Source organism: Barbatula barbatula (genome assembly GCF_947034865.1).
Source record: "Barbatula barbatula genome assembly, chromosome: 1".
Taxonomy (NCBI): Eukaryota; Metazoa; Chordata; class Actinopteri; order Cypriniformes; family Nemacheilidae; genus Barbatula; species Barbatula barbatula.
In genome coordinates, this window is record NC_136766.1 from 10,537,845 (window position 1) to 10,551,129 (window position 13,285).

Sequence of the window (13,285 nt, forward strand, 5' to 3'; positions counted from 1 at the left end):
TGGAGTCGAACGTTCTGTGCTTTCAAAAGAACGATAGTATTATCAGAAATAGCGTTATCTCGAACTTTCTCCGACCAATTTGACGTTTTTAGGTGAAGAGCACCCTCTTGTGGTGATATGCTTTTTTATCACTGGGCAGTAATATAAATATAAACTCAATTCGTACGTGTTAATTTCATTTACCTTACATACAGTTTTACTCATTTAAACCTTACAAATAAGTAGTCAATTACATTAATGTCACCTAAAGAAAAAACGCGTCAAATGACGTCACTCTCAACATGGCGGCGCACACACGCGGCTGTTTGTGGATTTATAACACCCGTCTGTCACCTTGCTAAAATGATATGCTATTTTGCGACAACTGGTTAATTTAGCGAAAAGGATGTGGACATGTTATTGCGGATTATGTAAGGACTGGCTTGAAAGAAATGTCTACTGCTTTTTTATAGAAGCAATGTTTGTGTTCATTGTCAACTGTTAAAGATCGTTGGTGGCTCTAACTCAAGAGGATGCGGAATCTAAGCTCTTTAAATGTTATAAATCATGGACGTTTACTATCACAAAGACTTCGTGGATACTGCATCACACGACCTGGGGCGTCATGTTTGGGTCAATGTCATGCCAGTCACGGGAGACGTTTTGCAACTCACCTACAGTCTGCTTCTAAACCACCCTGGAGAATATTGTTCTTTGGAAGTGATGATTTTGCAGTAGAGTCATTAAAACGACTTCGTGCATCCCGGTAATGAAATAACAGTTACAGACATCAACCGAGGGCCATGGCTCACTATGATTGTGTTTGTATAACTAATGTGCACCCGTCTATTTATGCCAAGATCTAGAATAGCTTATCAGGTAGAAATATTGTAAAGTTGACAATTGGGGTATAAATCACTATTTGTAAGTGTTTTATTATTAATGTTATTGTTTTTGTTTTCCTGTAGGGATGACACAAAAGCTGGAATCATAGATTCCATTGATGTTGTGACGTTGACCAGAGATGCTCCAGTCAGAAAGTATGCAGAGCAGCACAGACTTCCACTTCACCAGTGGCCACATGTGGATTTAAGTCCAGGGTTTGATGTTGGCGTTGTGGTGTCCTTTGGCTGTTTGATTAAGGAGAACGTCATCAACAAAATGGCATAGTAAGCAATGATGATTCAGAAAATACATTGTTTCTACAGGGGTTATATGCAACAAATTAACGGGTTTTGTCTGGTGTTGAAATTTTTAAGAGTGGGACCTCTGGCCATAGTAGCCAATGATTTGTTTGTATTTACTTCAGTGGGATCCTGAATGTGCACCCTAGTCTGCTGCCACGGTGGCGTGGGCCTGCACCCATCTTCCATACAATTCTACACGGTGATAGTGTGACTGGAGTAACTGTTATGCAGATAAGACCCAAGAGGTAGAATTAACATAACTGTATACTGTAGCAGTACTTATACAAATGTTAGATAAAAATGGTCTGGTGGCTTTTGTTTTATGTCAGATTTGATGTGGGCCCCATTCTCCATCAAGAGCTGCGTGAGGTTCCAAAGAACTGTACCGCAGATGAACTGGGAGCTACTTTGGCGGTTGTGGGTGCCAGACTGGTAACTTTCACTCACCCCTTTGAGATCTGTAGTTTTAGATTTATATGTCAACAAGTGTATATCGGCTACTGATTTTTTTTGTCATTAAGATTAGACAGTAGTCTGATGTTTGATGTATTTCAAACAGTTCCATTATTCCTTTATAGTATTGTTCCATTAACAGTTTACATTCATTGTAAGGTATAGTTCATGTGATTCTTTTTTTATTTCTTTTGTCATGTTTTAATCATTAGTTAATGGACACCTTAGGACATCTTCCAGAAAGGATAGCAAACCAAAAAGAGCAATCTAAAGAGGGTGCAACCTTTGGTAAGTGTGAGAAGGATGATGCTTAAACATTTGATCTTCATAAACCAACCATCTCAATAACCAAATATTATAATTGTGACCAGCCCCCAAAATTAGTCCCAGAATGGCCTGGATAATATGGGAGGACTACAGTTGTGACCATATTGATCGGCTGTTTCGAGCAATCGGATCTCGGGTAAGTTATTTTTTTGTTATTTTAACAGCATATTAATATCCATAATGTTGTTTTAATAATTTTTTCTCAATCAGTTTCCGTTGAAAACCATGTGGATGGGCAATCCTATTAAACTTCTGGACTTAATTGGCAAATGCAATGTGATGTTCCCAGGTAACAGAAATGACTTACTAGGTGATTCAATGTTTTCCTACTGAAAAGACTAAAATAAGCTTTTTTGCATTTTTCTTTGCAGCTGCACCATACTTAACTGCAGTGCCAGGGTCTGTCCTTTATCAGAAAGAATCGAATGCTTTACTTGTTCGCTGCAAGGTATGCCCATTCCTGTGTTTGAGCATTGAACTTATTGAGCATTTCTTTTTTTACTTTTCACAGTTGAACTATGGCTATTATTGTTAGGATTATGAACAGTATTATTTTGAGCCTAACATTACCTTTACATGCAAGGTCTCACACCGCCTATTGTTTTAATATGTCTCGGTGTTGAAACTCTGTAAATCATTTATAGAATGAATTGGAAAGTGCCAATTATATTGCACCCATGGAGACACATGCATAGAGTTTCAGGATATATGACACTGTACTATATTTATGTATGTGGGTGTAACTAAGATATTGTCTTACACTGCATTAGATGAGATTAATGGTTTAAAATAGTTCAATCTATTTATTTTGTGTTAAAGTGATACAGGGTGCTATATTCAAATGGCTCAATACAACAAATGCATTGTTATCTCCTTTTCCATTAAATTTCTTTATTAGGATGGCTGGGTTGGATTCAGATCAGTGACGTTCAAGAGAAAACTGTCAGCAGCCGATTTCTTTAATGGATATCTCCACCAGAGTGTGCTGAAGAAATCTCCATCCCTAGACACCTGTCTCTTTCAAAGTTATAAAGAAAGAACTCATTTGCCAGGAGGACAGGACAATGGCATGCTGCTGCAGAATAAGACTTTATTGTGAAGCCTAGCATTAGTTCAATCATGAAATTATCAATTCAATATTGAACAGCTGCTTCCTATTAAAACATTTTTGTCTGTTTTAAGACAACGTTGTATTTAGTAATGGACTATATATTTGCCAAACTCTGCACATTTGTAAAGTCGTTTGGTAAATGAATGTGAATACAATAAAATTTGTTTCCTTGATTTATTACTTAATTTTATAGTGAAGAAGTAAATCTGAGACACAATGTTAACACTAAAATCATCTAATATAGATTTTTGATACTATAGTTTTTACTATTGTGATTCGTTTTTAGAAATTACCTATATTCTCTAATATAAATGTTAATAGTTTAATCGAGATAAATATATTTTGGATTTTCCCATAAAAAATGTAAGACTAACCCAAACCCTAAACCTAACTAGCATGAAAGGCCAGCAGAACTGTCAGAACAGCTGCAGCAATATAATAATTAGAATAACTGGTATCAAAGAAAAACAACAGCGGCTCAGACAAATTATGGTTTCTAAAATAAAGATATAAGAATAGACGTAATTGTAAAATAGTGTAAAGACCTTCATGTTGCTGTGTGTTTATTTGAATAATAAGGATTTCTGGCCGTAACTTGAATGACTTGCAGAGAACTTTCCGTGGTCTAAAACACTCTTCATAAAAAGCTTTATATTTTGCTTTGGTTTATTCATTTGATGCATTTTAACAAATTGTGATGAAAACTAAACTAAACTACGATGAGAATTGAATAGTTCATTAATTGTACTGTTACTGCCATCATCAATCAACGCTTAATTCTTTGAACGTTCATAATTGTCTCACATTTACTCTGCTGACCTTCACTGCCACAATAAGGTTTTTTTCTTTTTCATCAAAGCAGGAGAACATATCCTGACAAAAGAATGTAGCTGTCAGATAAGGTTCCTCTGTGTTCAGTTAGAATTAAATAAACGTAGTCCTCACACCAATGATCTGCCCCTCACAAACAAAAAGCACTAACCCTACACTGGCCCACTCGACAAACCTTTGATTCTGCAGCTCATCAAGGCGAAACTTTTACCAGCTATAGCAGGGGGAACAGTATCTGACATATGGGAATTCTGCTGTCAGATACCGTTACCCTGTGTTCCATGAGATAGAAAATTCACACTTGTTTCACATTTACACTGCTGACTTTCAAATGCACAAGAAGTAGGTTTTCAGAGTTACAGGCTAATTTTACAAAATGTTCAATTAAAGCAGGAGAACTTATTCTGACAACTATGGATGTAGCTGTCAGATAAGGTTCCCTTCATGATCTTTTATTTAAAACAAATAAAAAATCGCTAGAGAATAATAATTTTAAATGGGGGGAATCTCAATTTTTTTCTCTAATACACCAAAAGAAGGGGAGAAGCACCAATATGGAGCTGGAAATCTCTGAAGAGCCTGGAGTGATTCTGTCATGTCAGATGTTCTCCAAACTCACTAGGCATTATGGGTGAAGACTCATAGCTGTTATCTTGGCAAAAAGTTTGTTGCAAAAAGTAGGCTATTAGAGAATTATACAAAAACATTTATTTATTATAATTAGAGTATTAGAGAAAAACATTTATTTCTTTTTAAAATTATTATTCTCTAGCGAAAGGTTAGATTTTAGCGAAAAGGCTTAATGATGCAGGTTTATTTTCACAGCAGTCTTTGGTCATATTTACCTAGGTTATGAATAGTTTTTAACACAACTGTTCTTGAAAATGCCGCATCATAAACATTTACGGCGTTTAGCTGATGCTGTCAAATATGTCCCGCCTTTTTCATGCTTTGCACCGTTAGGCTGTCCTTCCTAAACTCGCGCCCCTGATTGGCTAAACCCTTTGTTTATTTTCTTCGTCCGAAGTCAAGTTCGGTTTCATTAACAACATGTCAAATCCTAGGACAGCTGTGAAACCGTCAACTCCTCGGCCCATTTCACTTAGTAAGTAACGTTAGTCACCAGAATGAAAGCCGTTTAGCTCTGTATTACTGCATACAACTCAAAAGCTGTAACATTTTTGAAACTGCGTTCAACTAGCCGTGGTTGTCATTCTGCGGTTATAACAGCTGCAGTAGGGGTTTACATTGCGCTAACGAATAGCCGTGTTGCTAACTTACAAGCCCGCAATTCCCACTTGATTTCTTGCAGGTTTATAAATCTCAAGTGGGATCATTTCTTTTCTCCTTTTCTTTGTGGCTCTTTGGATTAGATGTACACGTTGAAATGTAACGTTAATGTGAGCGGATTTGCTTGTTTACTCGTGGGATGTTCGCGTTAGTGCTTTGAGACCGTTACCTAGTAAATTGATACGTACGTATGTTTGATCGATTTTAACTACTATTCAAGCTGTATCATCTCTGTGCTTTGCTCGTATTTGTAATGAGAATTTTTGTAGACACAGAGGGATATTTGTGCAAGTTTTATATAGCATTCGTTTGATAAGAATACACAGCTTATAAATATAAATACAGCGTGCAGGGCTTCTATGAATGGTTTTTTATAAGTATTCTATGACCAATTGAACAGGTGTAAGTAGGAGATTTTGAGCTTCTAATGCTTAATTCCAGTGAGCGTAATACGTTGTGTACCTGAAGGATAATCGCGTTAAGTATGGAGCTAGCTTTACCCAAGTGTGCCAAGAGCAGAGTGGTTTCATACTGTCAGATAAAAATAATTTAAAACAAAACAAGGTTTGTTTATTCTAAAGCTTGGGAAGAAAGAAGATCATTTGTTACTTATTTGATCTGTTCCCAATTACTGTATATCATTTAGCAATGCTTTTATAGCTTATGTACGGTGTGATCTGAATTCAGCGTTCAGTCTCGTTTTACTTTTTCAGGCTTAGACCTCTGCATATTTGTTAACTCTTGCTGCTAACTTTATTACATTTACTGTGTAAATAGAACATACTTTTTACAGTTTAGTAAAGAGAGCAAGAGGCATACATCTTTCAAGCACAATGACAATCAATTGGTGCTTGTTGGTGTTGGGTTATTGTTGGGGCATGGCTTAGAGACTTTTTCCTTACACAAGTTTAAAATATGTTCAGATGGTTGTCTATATTAAAAATTTAGTGGAAGTGGGTGTTGATTGCCTCATCTTGGAAGTTGGTTGCCATGGCACAATAGAGAACATCTCTATGGCCAGTCTGAAAAATGTGCTGACGTTAGGGCTTGAGGTGTAACACGAGCGTGAGAGTATAATAATGAGAATTAGCTGTTTAATTCTGTTTGTTTACTAGGACTGTGTTGGCCAGAAATCAACACAATAAACACCAGTTCTATCATAGATATCAATACAATACTATTTATGTGTCCTCTGGATCACTCATTGATCAAGTATTTTTTCTCATAGGAAAGATGCTTCATTTCCTCGTTTTGGTCATTCTGTGATCTGGAGAGAGTTTCTTCTGAATTATTCTGAAAATAAACAACTTGCAAAAAAATGAGTCTGTGTAACCAGTACAGCAGTATTCATACATACAAATAACCATTCAGCTACACCTGGCCGATCCTCATTCAACCACCTTTCCAACTAACTGACACACGCACTCTCCGCCGTTGAGCCCACTGCCGTTCCTGTAGGCTGGGTACGGAGCTGGTCTGGCCGTGTGCCCCTCCAGCTCTGCGTTTTAGTGTGAGATGGGGCGGCAGGAAGCAGAGGGTTGCTGCCGCTGCGGACTGTAATGTCAGAGCCCAGCAGCCCCGGCGAGAGCCAGTGCGGCGCTCCCAGATTCTTCGTGGGCTGCGCGGAGGATGAGAGCGAAGGCCTGGACGACTACGCCAGCATGAGGACAGACATGGAGCTGTACGAAGATGACCTGGAGGATGACTCGGTATGAATATAGTGCTGATGTTTCTGATGGTAGGATGTCGCAGGAAGTGGTTAATGTGCCTGGAGATTTTGTAGTCCTAGAACAGCACCTTTGGTATCGGTACTGTCCCACATGCCACACTTGATATGGCCTAAGTGTGTCGTTTAAGGTTTCCAAATGGTGCTCTCTTTATGGCCTCTGTGAACCCTAGATGTGCCCTTTGCCAGGCCCAAGTCAGTGTACTATTTTAAAAGTGTCCAGTAGATGCAACTGTAGAAAAACAATAACACTTCATAGCCATGTAGTTTTAGAAAATTAGTTTTGCAGCTCAGTCTTTCTGCCCTCACTCTTCAGAGTTTAGTATGTTTAGCATGTCTCTCTTAAACCCCTACTGTTTCTGTCCAGCCTCCAGAGCGTCAGATCGTGGTGGGGATCTGCTGTATGATGAAGAAATCAAAGTCCAAACCCATGACTCAGATCTTGGAGCGTCTGTGTAAGTTTGAGTACATCACCGTGGTCATCTTTCCTGAGGACATCATACTCCATGATCCGGTGGAAAAGTGGCCACTCTGTGACTGCCTGATCTCTTTTCACTCGAAAGGTATGCCTTGTGCTCTGTGTGAGCTTGCCATTTTGTGCTGGTCTTGGTTCAGGTTTCTTCACTGAAATCCCAACCATAAAAGGAGTTAAATAAATCATAAATCAGCTTTGCAAGGATAGTTCACCCAGCCATGAAGATTGTCATTATTCATGTCGTATGCAACCTTTATATGAGTCTTTCTTCTGTGGAACACAAAAGGTTACCAGCATTCTTCAAAATATCTTCTTTTGTGTTCTACAGTCATGTAGAGGTCAGTGTTCAATTTTGTTTGAACTTGCTTCATAATGATCATCTTTGATAGAAGTTGCTCCTCTAGATGCATGTTCCTGCATGACCTGACTAGTTCAAAACAAAAATATATGCAATAGGCTGTCTACACTTTTTTGGTTGTGTGCTTTGTACTTGAACATTAATTTCTGTATTATTATTACTCCTTACTATCAACAGCAATGCTTTCTCTTGAATTAGGTTTCCCCCTGGATAAGGCAGTGAGTTATGCAAAACTCCGTAACCCGCTGCTCATCAATGACCTTAATATGCAGTATTACATACAGGACAGGTACACCATTGAGGAACACACCATATTCTTCACAAGCCAAACCACAGTTTTGCATATTTCCACTTGTATGTACACACACATTTTAGCATCCCGTATGATTATTTGTAGGAGGGAGGTGTATCGTATTCTGCAAGAGGAGGGAATAGATCTGCCACGCTATGCTGTGTTAAATCGTGACCCTGACAAACCTGAAGGTCAGTAAGAGCTTGATGGGAAAGATTGTTAGAATATTTTTTTTTTTAATGTATTCAGGCATTTGTCCTCTTGTCAAATGTTTTATTATAGCCAAGTGTTGTTCTTTGTCTTTGGTCTGATTTATTTTAGAGGAAATTTCCCCTTTATGTAGAGCAAAGTTAAGTGTTTTAGTGTCAAACATGCAAAAAGCGCACTAAGTCCTTTGATGTGAACGTTCAGCATCCGTTGGCTGTGGCATTATGATCCTGGCAACTGACAGTCCTCTTAGCCCGAATAGCTAAATAAATTTCCTCTTCACTACCCCAGTGACAATCAAAATGTTATATTTTCCCAAATATAAATCCAGTCATATCTTAAACAAGGAATCTGTTGTAGCGTTCATCTGTTCTGATATTGTTTCTGTGTTGTGCCACAGAATGCAATTTGGTTGAGGCAGAAGATCAAGTTGAAGTTAATGGCGAAGTCTTTCTCAAACCCTTTGTGGAGAAGCCAGTTTCTGCAGAGGACCATAATGTGTACATCTACTACCCAACTTCAGCTGGAGGAGGCAGCCAACGCCTCTTCAGAAAGGTCTTTGTTTTTGCATATTATCCCACACATAAAGCTTTAACCCATACAGGCATATCAAAATAGAGACTTTGATGCTGTGAAGCAGAGAAGAGCATGCTGACTTTTTGTTCTGGCTGCGTCTGTCAGCTGTTTTTAAAGATAAAGACATAATTGCGGAGTTTATCCTACAATCAGTGTTGGGGAGTAACTATAATTAGATATGCTACTAGCTTAACTACATTTCTCAGAGGCAAAACAGTGGCTCATGTGTGTTCAAAACGGCAGCAATTTTACACTAGATGTTTAAAATGGCTTCATCATTGTTTTTGTGTTCCAAGAAGTCCCTTCAGGGTTTATATTCTCTTTTTTATTTTGTTTGGTAACTACTGCTGTTTATTAATATGTATGTTTAATTTTTAGTAAGCTATATACAATAGTTAAAGCTATAGTTAACCCAAAATTTTAAATGCTGTCATCCTTTACTCACCCTCAGATTGAGGAAGATATTTGGTAGCATGTCAGAAACCAAACAGATCTAATTTCACATAGATTTCAATAGTATTTATTTTCCCTACTATGGCAGTCAATAGGGGAAGAGATCTGTTAGGTTACTGACATTCTTCCAAATACTTTCCTTTGTGTTCTTCAGAATACAGGTTTGGAACAATCTAATGGTGAGTCTTAGTTATGAGTAAATGATGACGGAATTTTCATTATTGGGTAAACTGTCCCTTTAAACGGTAACAGTTTCCTACAAAACAGTAAACATTATTTACATGTGAATGCTTCACTGTTTCAGATTGGGAGCAGAAGTAGTGTTTACTCTCCAGAAAGCAGTGTGAGGAAAACTGGCTCCTACATTTATGAAGAATTCATGCCAACTGATGGCACGGATGTAAAGGTACTGATTTCCCTATTCTGTATATGGTCTTCTTTTATTGAGAATACTTTCTCTACATTTGCATTTTTTTTATTCACAAATTGGCAACTTTTCATAGGCTGGCATAGAAATAGCCTTTTTAATTTTTCTTTTCTTGGTTTTGGTATAGGTGTACACAGTAGGGCCAGATTATGCTCACGCAGAGGCTCGTAAGTCTCCTGCTCTCGACGGCAAAGTTGAGCGAGACAGTGAAGGCAAAGAAATTCGCTACCCGGTCATGCTCACTGCTATGGAGAAACTTGTGGCCCGTAAAGTGTGTCTGGCATTCAAGGTCAGACAAACTTCTTGGATCTTGTTTCTAGAATTACAAAATGTTAATGTTTATGCTTTATGTATTTCTTGGGCTTTAGGCATTAACTGTCATACTGTTTGGACAGTTAAAACTGTTCATGTTAATTTTATTGTGAAAACTTGTTTGTAGCAAACAGTGTGTGGATTCGACCTCCTCCGAGCAAACGGTCATTCATATGTCTGTGATGTCAACGGCTTTAGCTTTGTGAAGAATTCAATGAAATACTATGACGACTGTGCAAAGATTCTAGGGTAAGGAGTGATTATAATCAGATAAGGTTTAACATTTCTTCAAGTTGATTATTTGTGTGGATTTAGGGCTTGATGTACTTTCTTTCAGAAATATTGTGATGAGGGAGCTGGCCCCTCAGTTCCAGATCCCCTGGTCCATACCTACAGAGGCAGAGGACATTCCTATTGTCCCTACTACATCAGGCACTATGTAATAATCACATGCCACCCTGACACTTTGACCTTTGTCTTACTAAATTAGTCAATGCTATTCATTAATGGTAGATGGATTTAGGTCCCATCTTATAGTGCAGTCTCCTTACATAAATAACCAACCATCTGAGTGAACACCAAAGCAGACAGCTGGTGTTTTATTTTTAACACATTCACTTTTGATAAATATAATACACAAGCAACTGTATTAAAGAAATGGCATATTTGTTTTAATTTTGTATACATTTTATCATGACATTGTTGAACCTCTGTAGATAAATCCTGTTGTTGGGTTATATCAGAATGACTTTGTGGTTTTCTCTGGTAAGGATGGAGCTGCGCTGTGTGATCGCTGTGATCCGTCATGGAGATCGAACGCCAAAACAGAAGATGAAGATGGAAGTGCGGAACCCCATGTGAGCTCTTGTCCCCTGATCAGTACTTCAGTCACAGCATCATTGGTGGTTTCACGTTGCACACACAAAAACGTATTTTTCTTTCTACAGGTTTTTTGAAATGTTTGAAAAATATGGTGGCTATAAAACTGGCAAACTGAAGATTAAGAAACCCAAGCAACTGCAGGTAACGATTTATTTGCATTTTCTTATGTTGTTCCATTTAAGTAACTAATTTATTGTAATATTCAACCCACTTCTGTGTCATTTGTCACAGGAAGTTCTGGACATTACCAGAACACTGTTGGCAGATATGGGACAGCATACTGACTGTGAGATTGAAGAGAAGAAGTCCAAACTTGAACAACTGAAGACCGTTTTAGAAATGTATGCTAACGTAGGATGGTAACTGGGTCGTGCTAACTGGCACATTTGCAGTGTACTTATGTTGCTTGTCTTCAGACATTTTCTACAGAAACATTTACATAGCTAAGCATGACTTTTAAATTGGATATATATAATATATAAAAAATGGATATGAACACTACGCAAATTATGTTTCCAACATGCAGTATTATTAGAATCTCATTACTAAGAGTCACTCTCTGACACACTATAACAGCAGTGTCAAATTTCAGCAGCCTTCTTCAGCAGGAATTGGCATATATGCACTGGAAGAATTTCAGAGAAGTTGATCTGGCAGCTGTTAGGGGCATGTTAATATAGACATCAATCAGGAACAATAAGATGGGTGCTTTTTTAAAGTATGTAATATTTCCCTAGTCATGCTATTGTTTTTTTCAGGTATGGCCATTTCTCTGGAATCAATAGGAAGGTACAGCTCACCTACCTTCCTCGTGGACAACCCAAAACATCCAGTGAGGAGGAAGGTATGAAGACTACATATGAATGTGGTTTTCTTGAATCATCACAACACTGCGGGTCACAGATACACAGCAATGTAAAACTATATTCTGTTAAACCCTAATTGGACGCTTAATGTTGTTCAAAGGGATATTTCTGTGGCAAAACAAAATGTACCCATGTTTTACTCACTCTCAAGGCATCCCTAATGAATACATTCTTGAAGAATAATGCAAAAGTGGATCCATCGATCAAAGAACTGCTCGACACAGCTCTGTGGTCTTAACAAAGGTCTTCTGAAGTGACACCGCTACTAACGTTAATGTTTAGCTTCTGTTATCCCTCAGGTTCGCAAGAACCAGAGGCTTATTTTTCTGGCAAATGACGGTGACGAAAACTCACGCACAGAGGAGACTGCATCATATTTGAATAAAACAGAAATGCTGCATTCGTCACCAGAACTTACGTCATTTGCCAGAAAAACTAGCCCTCATGTTCATGCGCAGCTGAAGATAACGGAAGTTAGACATTAACGGTAATAGCACTCTCAATATGGATATTTCTCTTAAACCAACACATCGATTAGCTTCAGAAGACCTTTGTTAAGACCACAGAGCCGTGTCTATCAGTTCTTAAATTGATGGATGCACTTTTTGAAGCTTCATAAAAAAATGCTGACCATTCTATCACTTGGAAGAAAAATAACACTTGTGAACGTTTGTTTTGTTTACAGATTCACTGAAGGAGGGCCCATCTATACTGCTGGTGTTGAAGTGGGGAGGAGAGCTGACTCCAGCTGGCAGAGTTCAGGCTGAAGAACTGGGTAGAGCTTTCCGCTGCATGTATCCTGGAGGTCAAGGTAGACTGTTCTACTTTATTCTGTTGATTCATCCTTAATGCATTCAGTCTCTTTTTGAACTGAAAGGACACAGACATTCATCACTGGATGTTTCTATTATTTTACACTTCATGTTTTGTTCAATGTTTTTTTTAGTAAATTGGAAGAAAAACAGCTCATGTATTTTTTTCTATATCAAAACTTCTCTATTCCTTAGGAATTAAATATATTTTCACATTCATGTTAATTATATACATTATTGACCATTATTGACACGCCTGACCCCCAGTTAACTTCCGGTTTGTGTTTGGCTAGTGTCTAGTGTCTAATAATATAACTATTTATATTTAATTTAATTTATGTTCATATAAATTCATTTTTATTGTATTACTGTATATTAACTTAATGAATGGGTCCTGTAGTTTGGTCGTATTTAGTTTTGGTATTGGTATCGCACTCTAAATTGCAAATACTGCAGAGGCAAGTTAAGCCAAGTAACAGTCCTTCTCGGTTTCTTTTGACTGTTATCAGAAATAATCTGGCACTCTATTGTTTGTGAATGTGTACCGGAAGTTCATTTGTGGGTCATAAAAGTGCGCATGTGCAATAACGTTTGTTTATGTTGTTAATGGAAAATTAAATCTAAAAATAAAATTATTTTTTACTCACCCACATGATTTTCAACATCCCAGCATCTTCCGTACACAAATAAAGATATTTAGGTGACATCTGAGAGATTTCAA

The 13,285-nt window shown here is 37.8% G+C and overlaps 2 protein-coding genes across 7 annotated transcripts in view; both read left to right on the forward strand.

Moving 5' to 3' along the window:
• Positions 1-108: 108 nt before the first annotated feature.
• mtfmt (mitochondrial methionyl-tRNA formyltransferase) lies at positions 109-3,757 on the forward strand. Of its 2 annotated transcripts, none has more exons than XM_079470378.1 (9): positions 109-745; positions 948-1,148; positions 1,289-1,411; positions 1,496-1,598; positions 1,832-1,907; positions 1,991-2,082; positions 2,157-2,235; positions 2,318-2,394; positions 2,845-3,757. In XM_079470378.1, exons 1-9 carry the CDS (start codon positions 513-515, stop codon positions 3,043-3,045), a joined length of 1,185 nt encoding a protein of 394 aa, XP_079326504.1. In that variant the 5' UTR covers positions 109-512; the 3' UTR covers positions 3,046-3,757. The 2 variants fall into 2 exon arrangements, with proteins under 2 accessions (XP_079326504.1, XP_079326505.1); XM_079470379.1 differs by having other exon boundaries at positions 243-410; positions 2,845-3,315.
• A 1,156-nt stretch (positions 3,758-4,913) lies between these two features.
• ppip5k1a (diphosphoinositol pentakisphosphate kinase 1a) overlaps positions 4,914-13,285 on the forward strand; it is a 28,566-nt gene continuing 20,194 nt past the window's right edge. For 4 of the 5 annotated variants that reach the window (XR_013786624.1, XM_079455814.1, XM_079455815.1 and 1 more), the window contains exons 1-15: positions 4,930-4,993; positions 6,407-6,887; positions 7,272-7,467; positions 7,936-8,026; positions 8,135-8,220; positions 8,637-8,791; positions 9,570-9,671; positions 9,820-9,981; positions 10,132-10,253; positions 10,342-10,443; positions 10,775-10,861; positions 10,952-11,027; positions 11,118-11,227; positions 11,645-11,730; positions 12,438-12,563. Coding sequence is in view for 4 of the 5 variants with exons in the window: in XM_079455814.1 (XP_079311940.1) it covers positions 6,738-6,887; positions 7,272-7,467; positions 7,936-8,026; positions 8,135-8,220; positions 8,637-8,791; positions 9,570-9,671; positions 9,820-9,981; positions 10,132-10,253; positions 10,342-10,443; positions 10,775-10,861; positions 10,952-11,027; positions 11,118-11,227; positions 11,645-11,730; positions 12,438-12,563 (1,651 nt within the window). In the remaining variant the exon portion in view is untranslated. Of the gene's footprint in view, positions 4,994-6,406; positions 6,888-7,271; positions 7,468-7,935; positions 8,027-8,134; positions 8,221-8,636; positions 8,792-9,569; positions 9,672-9,819; positions 9,982-10,131; positions 10,254-10,341; positions 10,444-10,774; positions 10,862-10,951; positions 11,028-11,117; positions 11,228-11,644; positions 11,731-12,437; positions 12,564-13,285 lie in introns of all 5 variants that reach the window. The other variant, XM_079455816.1, reaches the window with a different exon arrangement.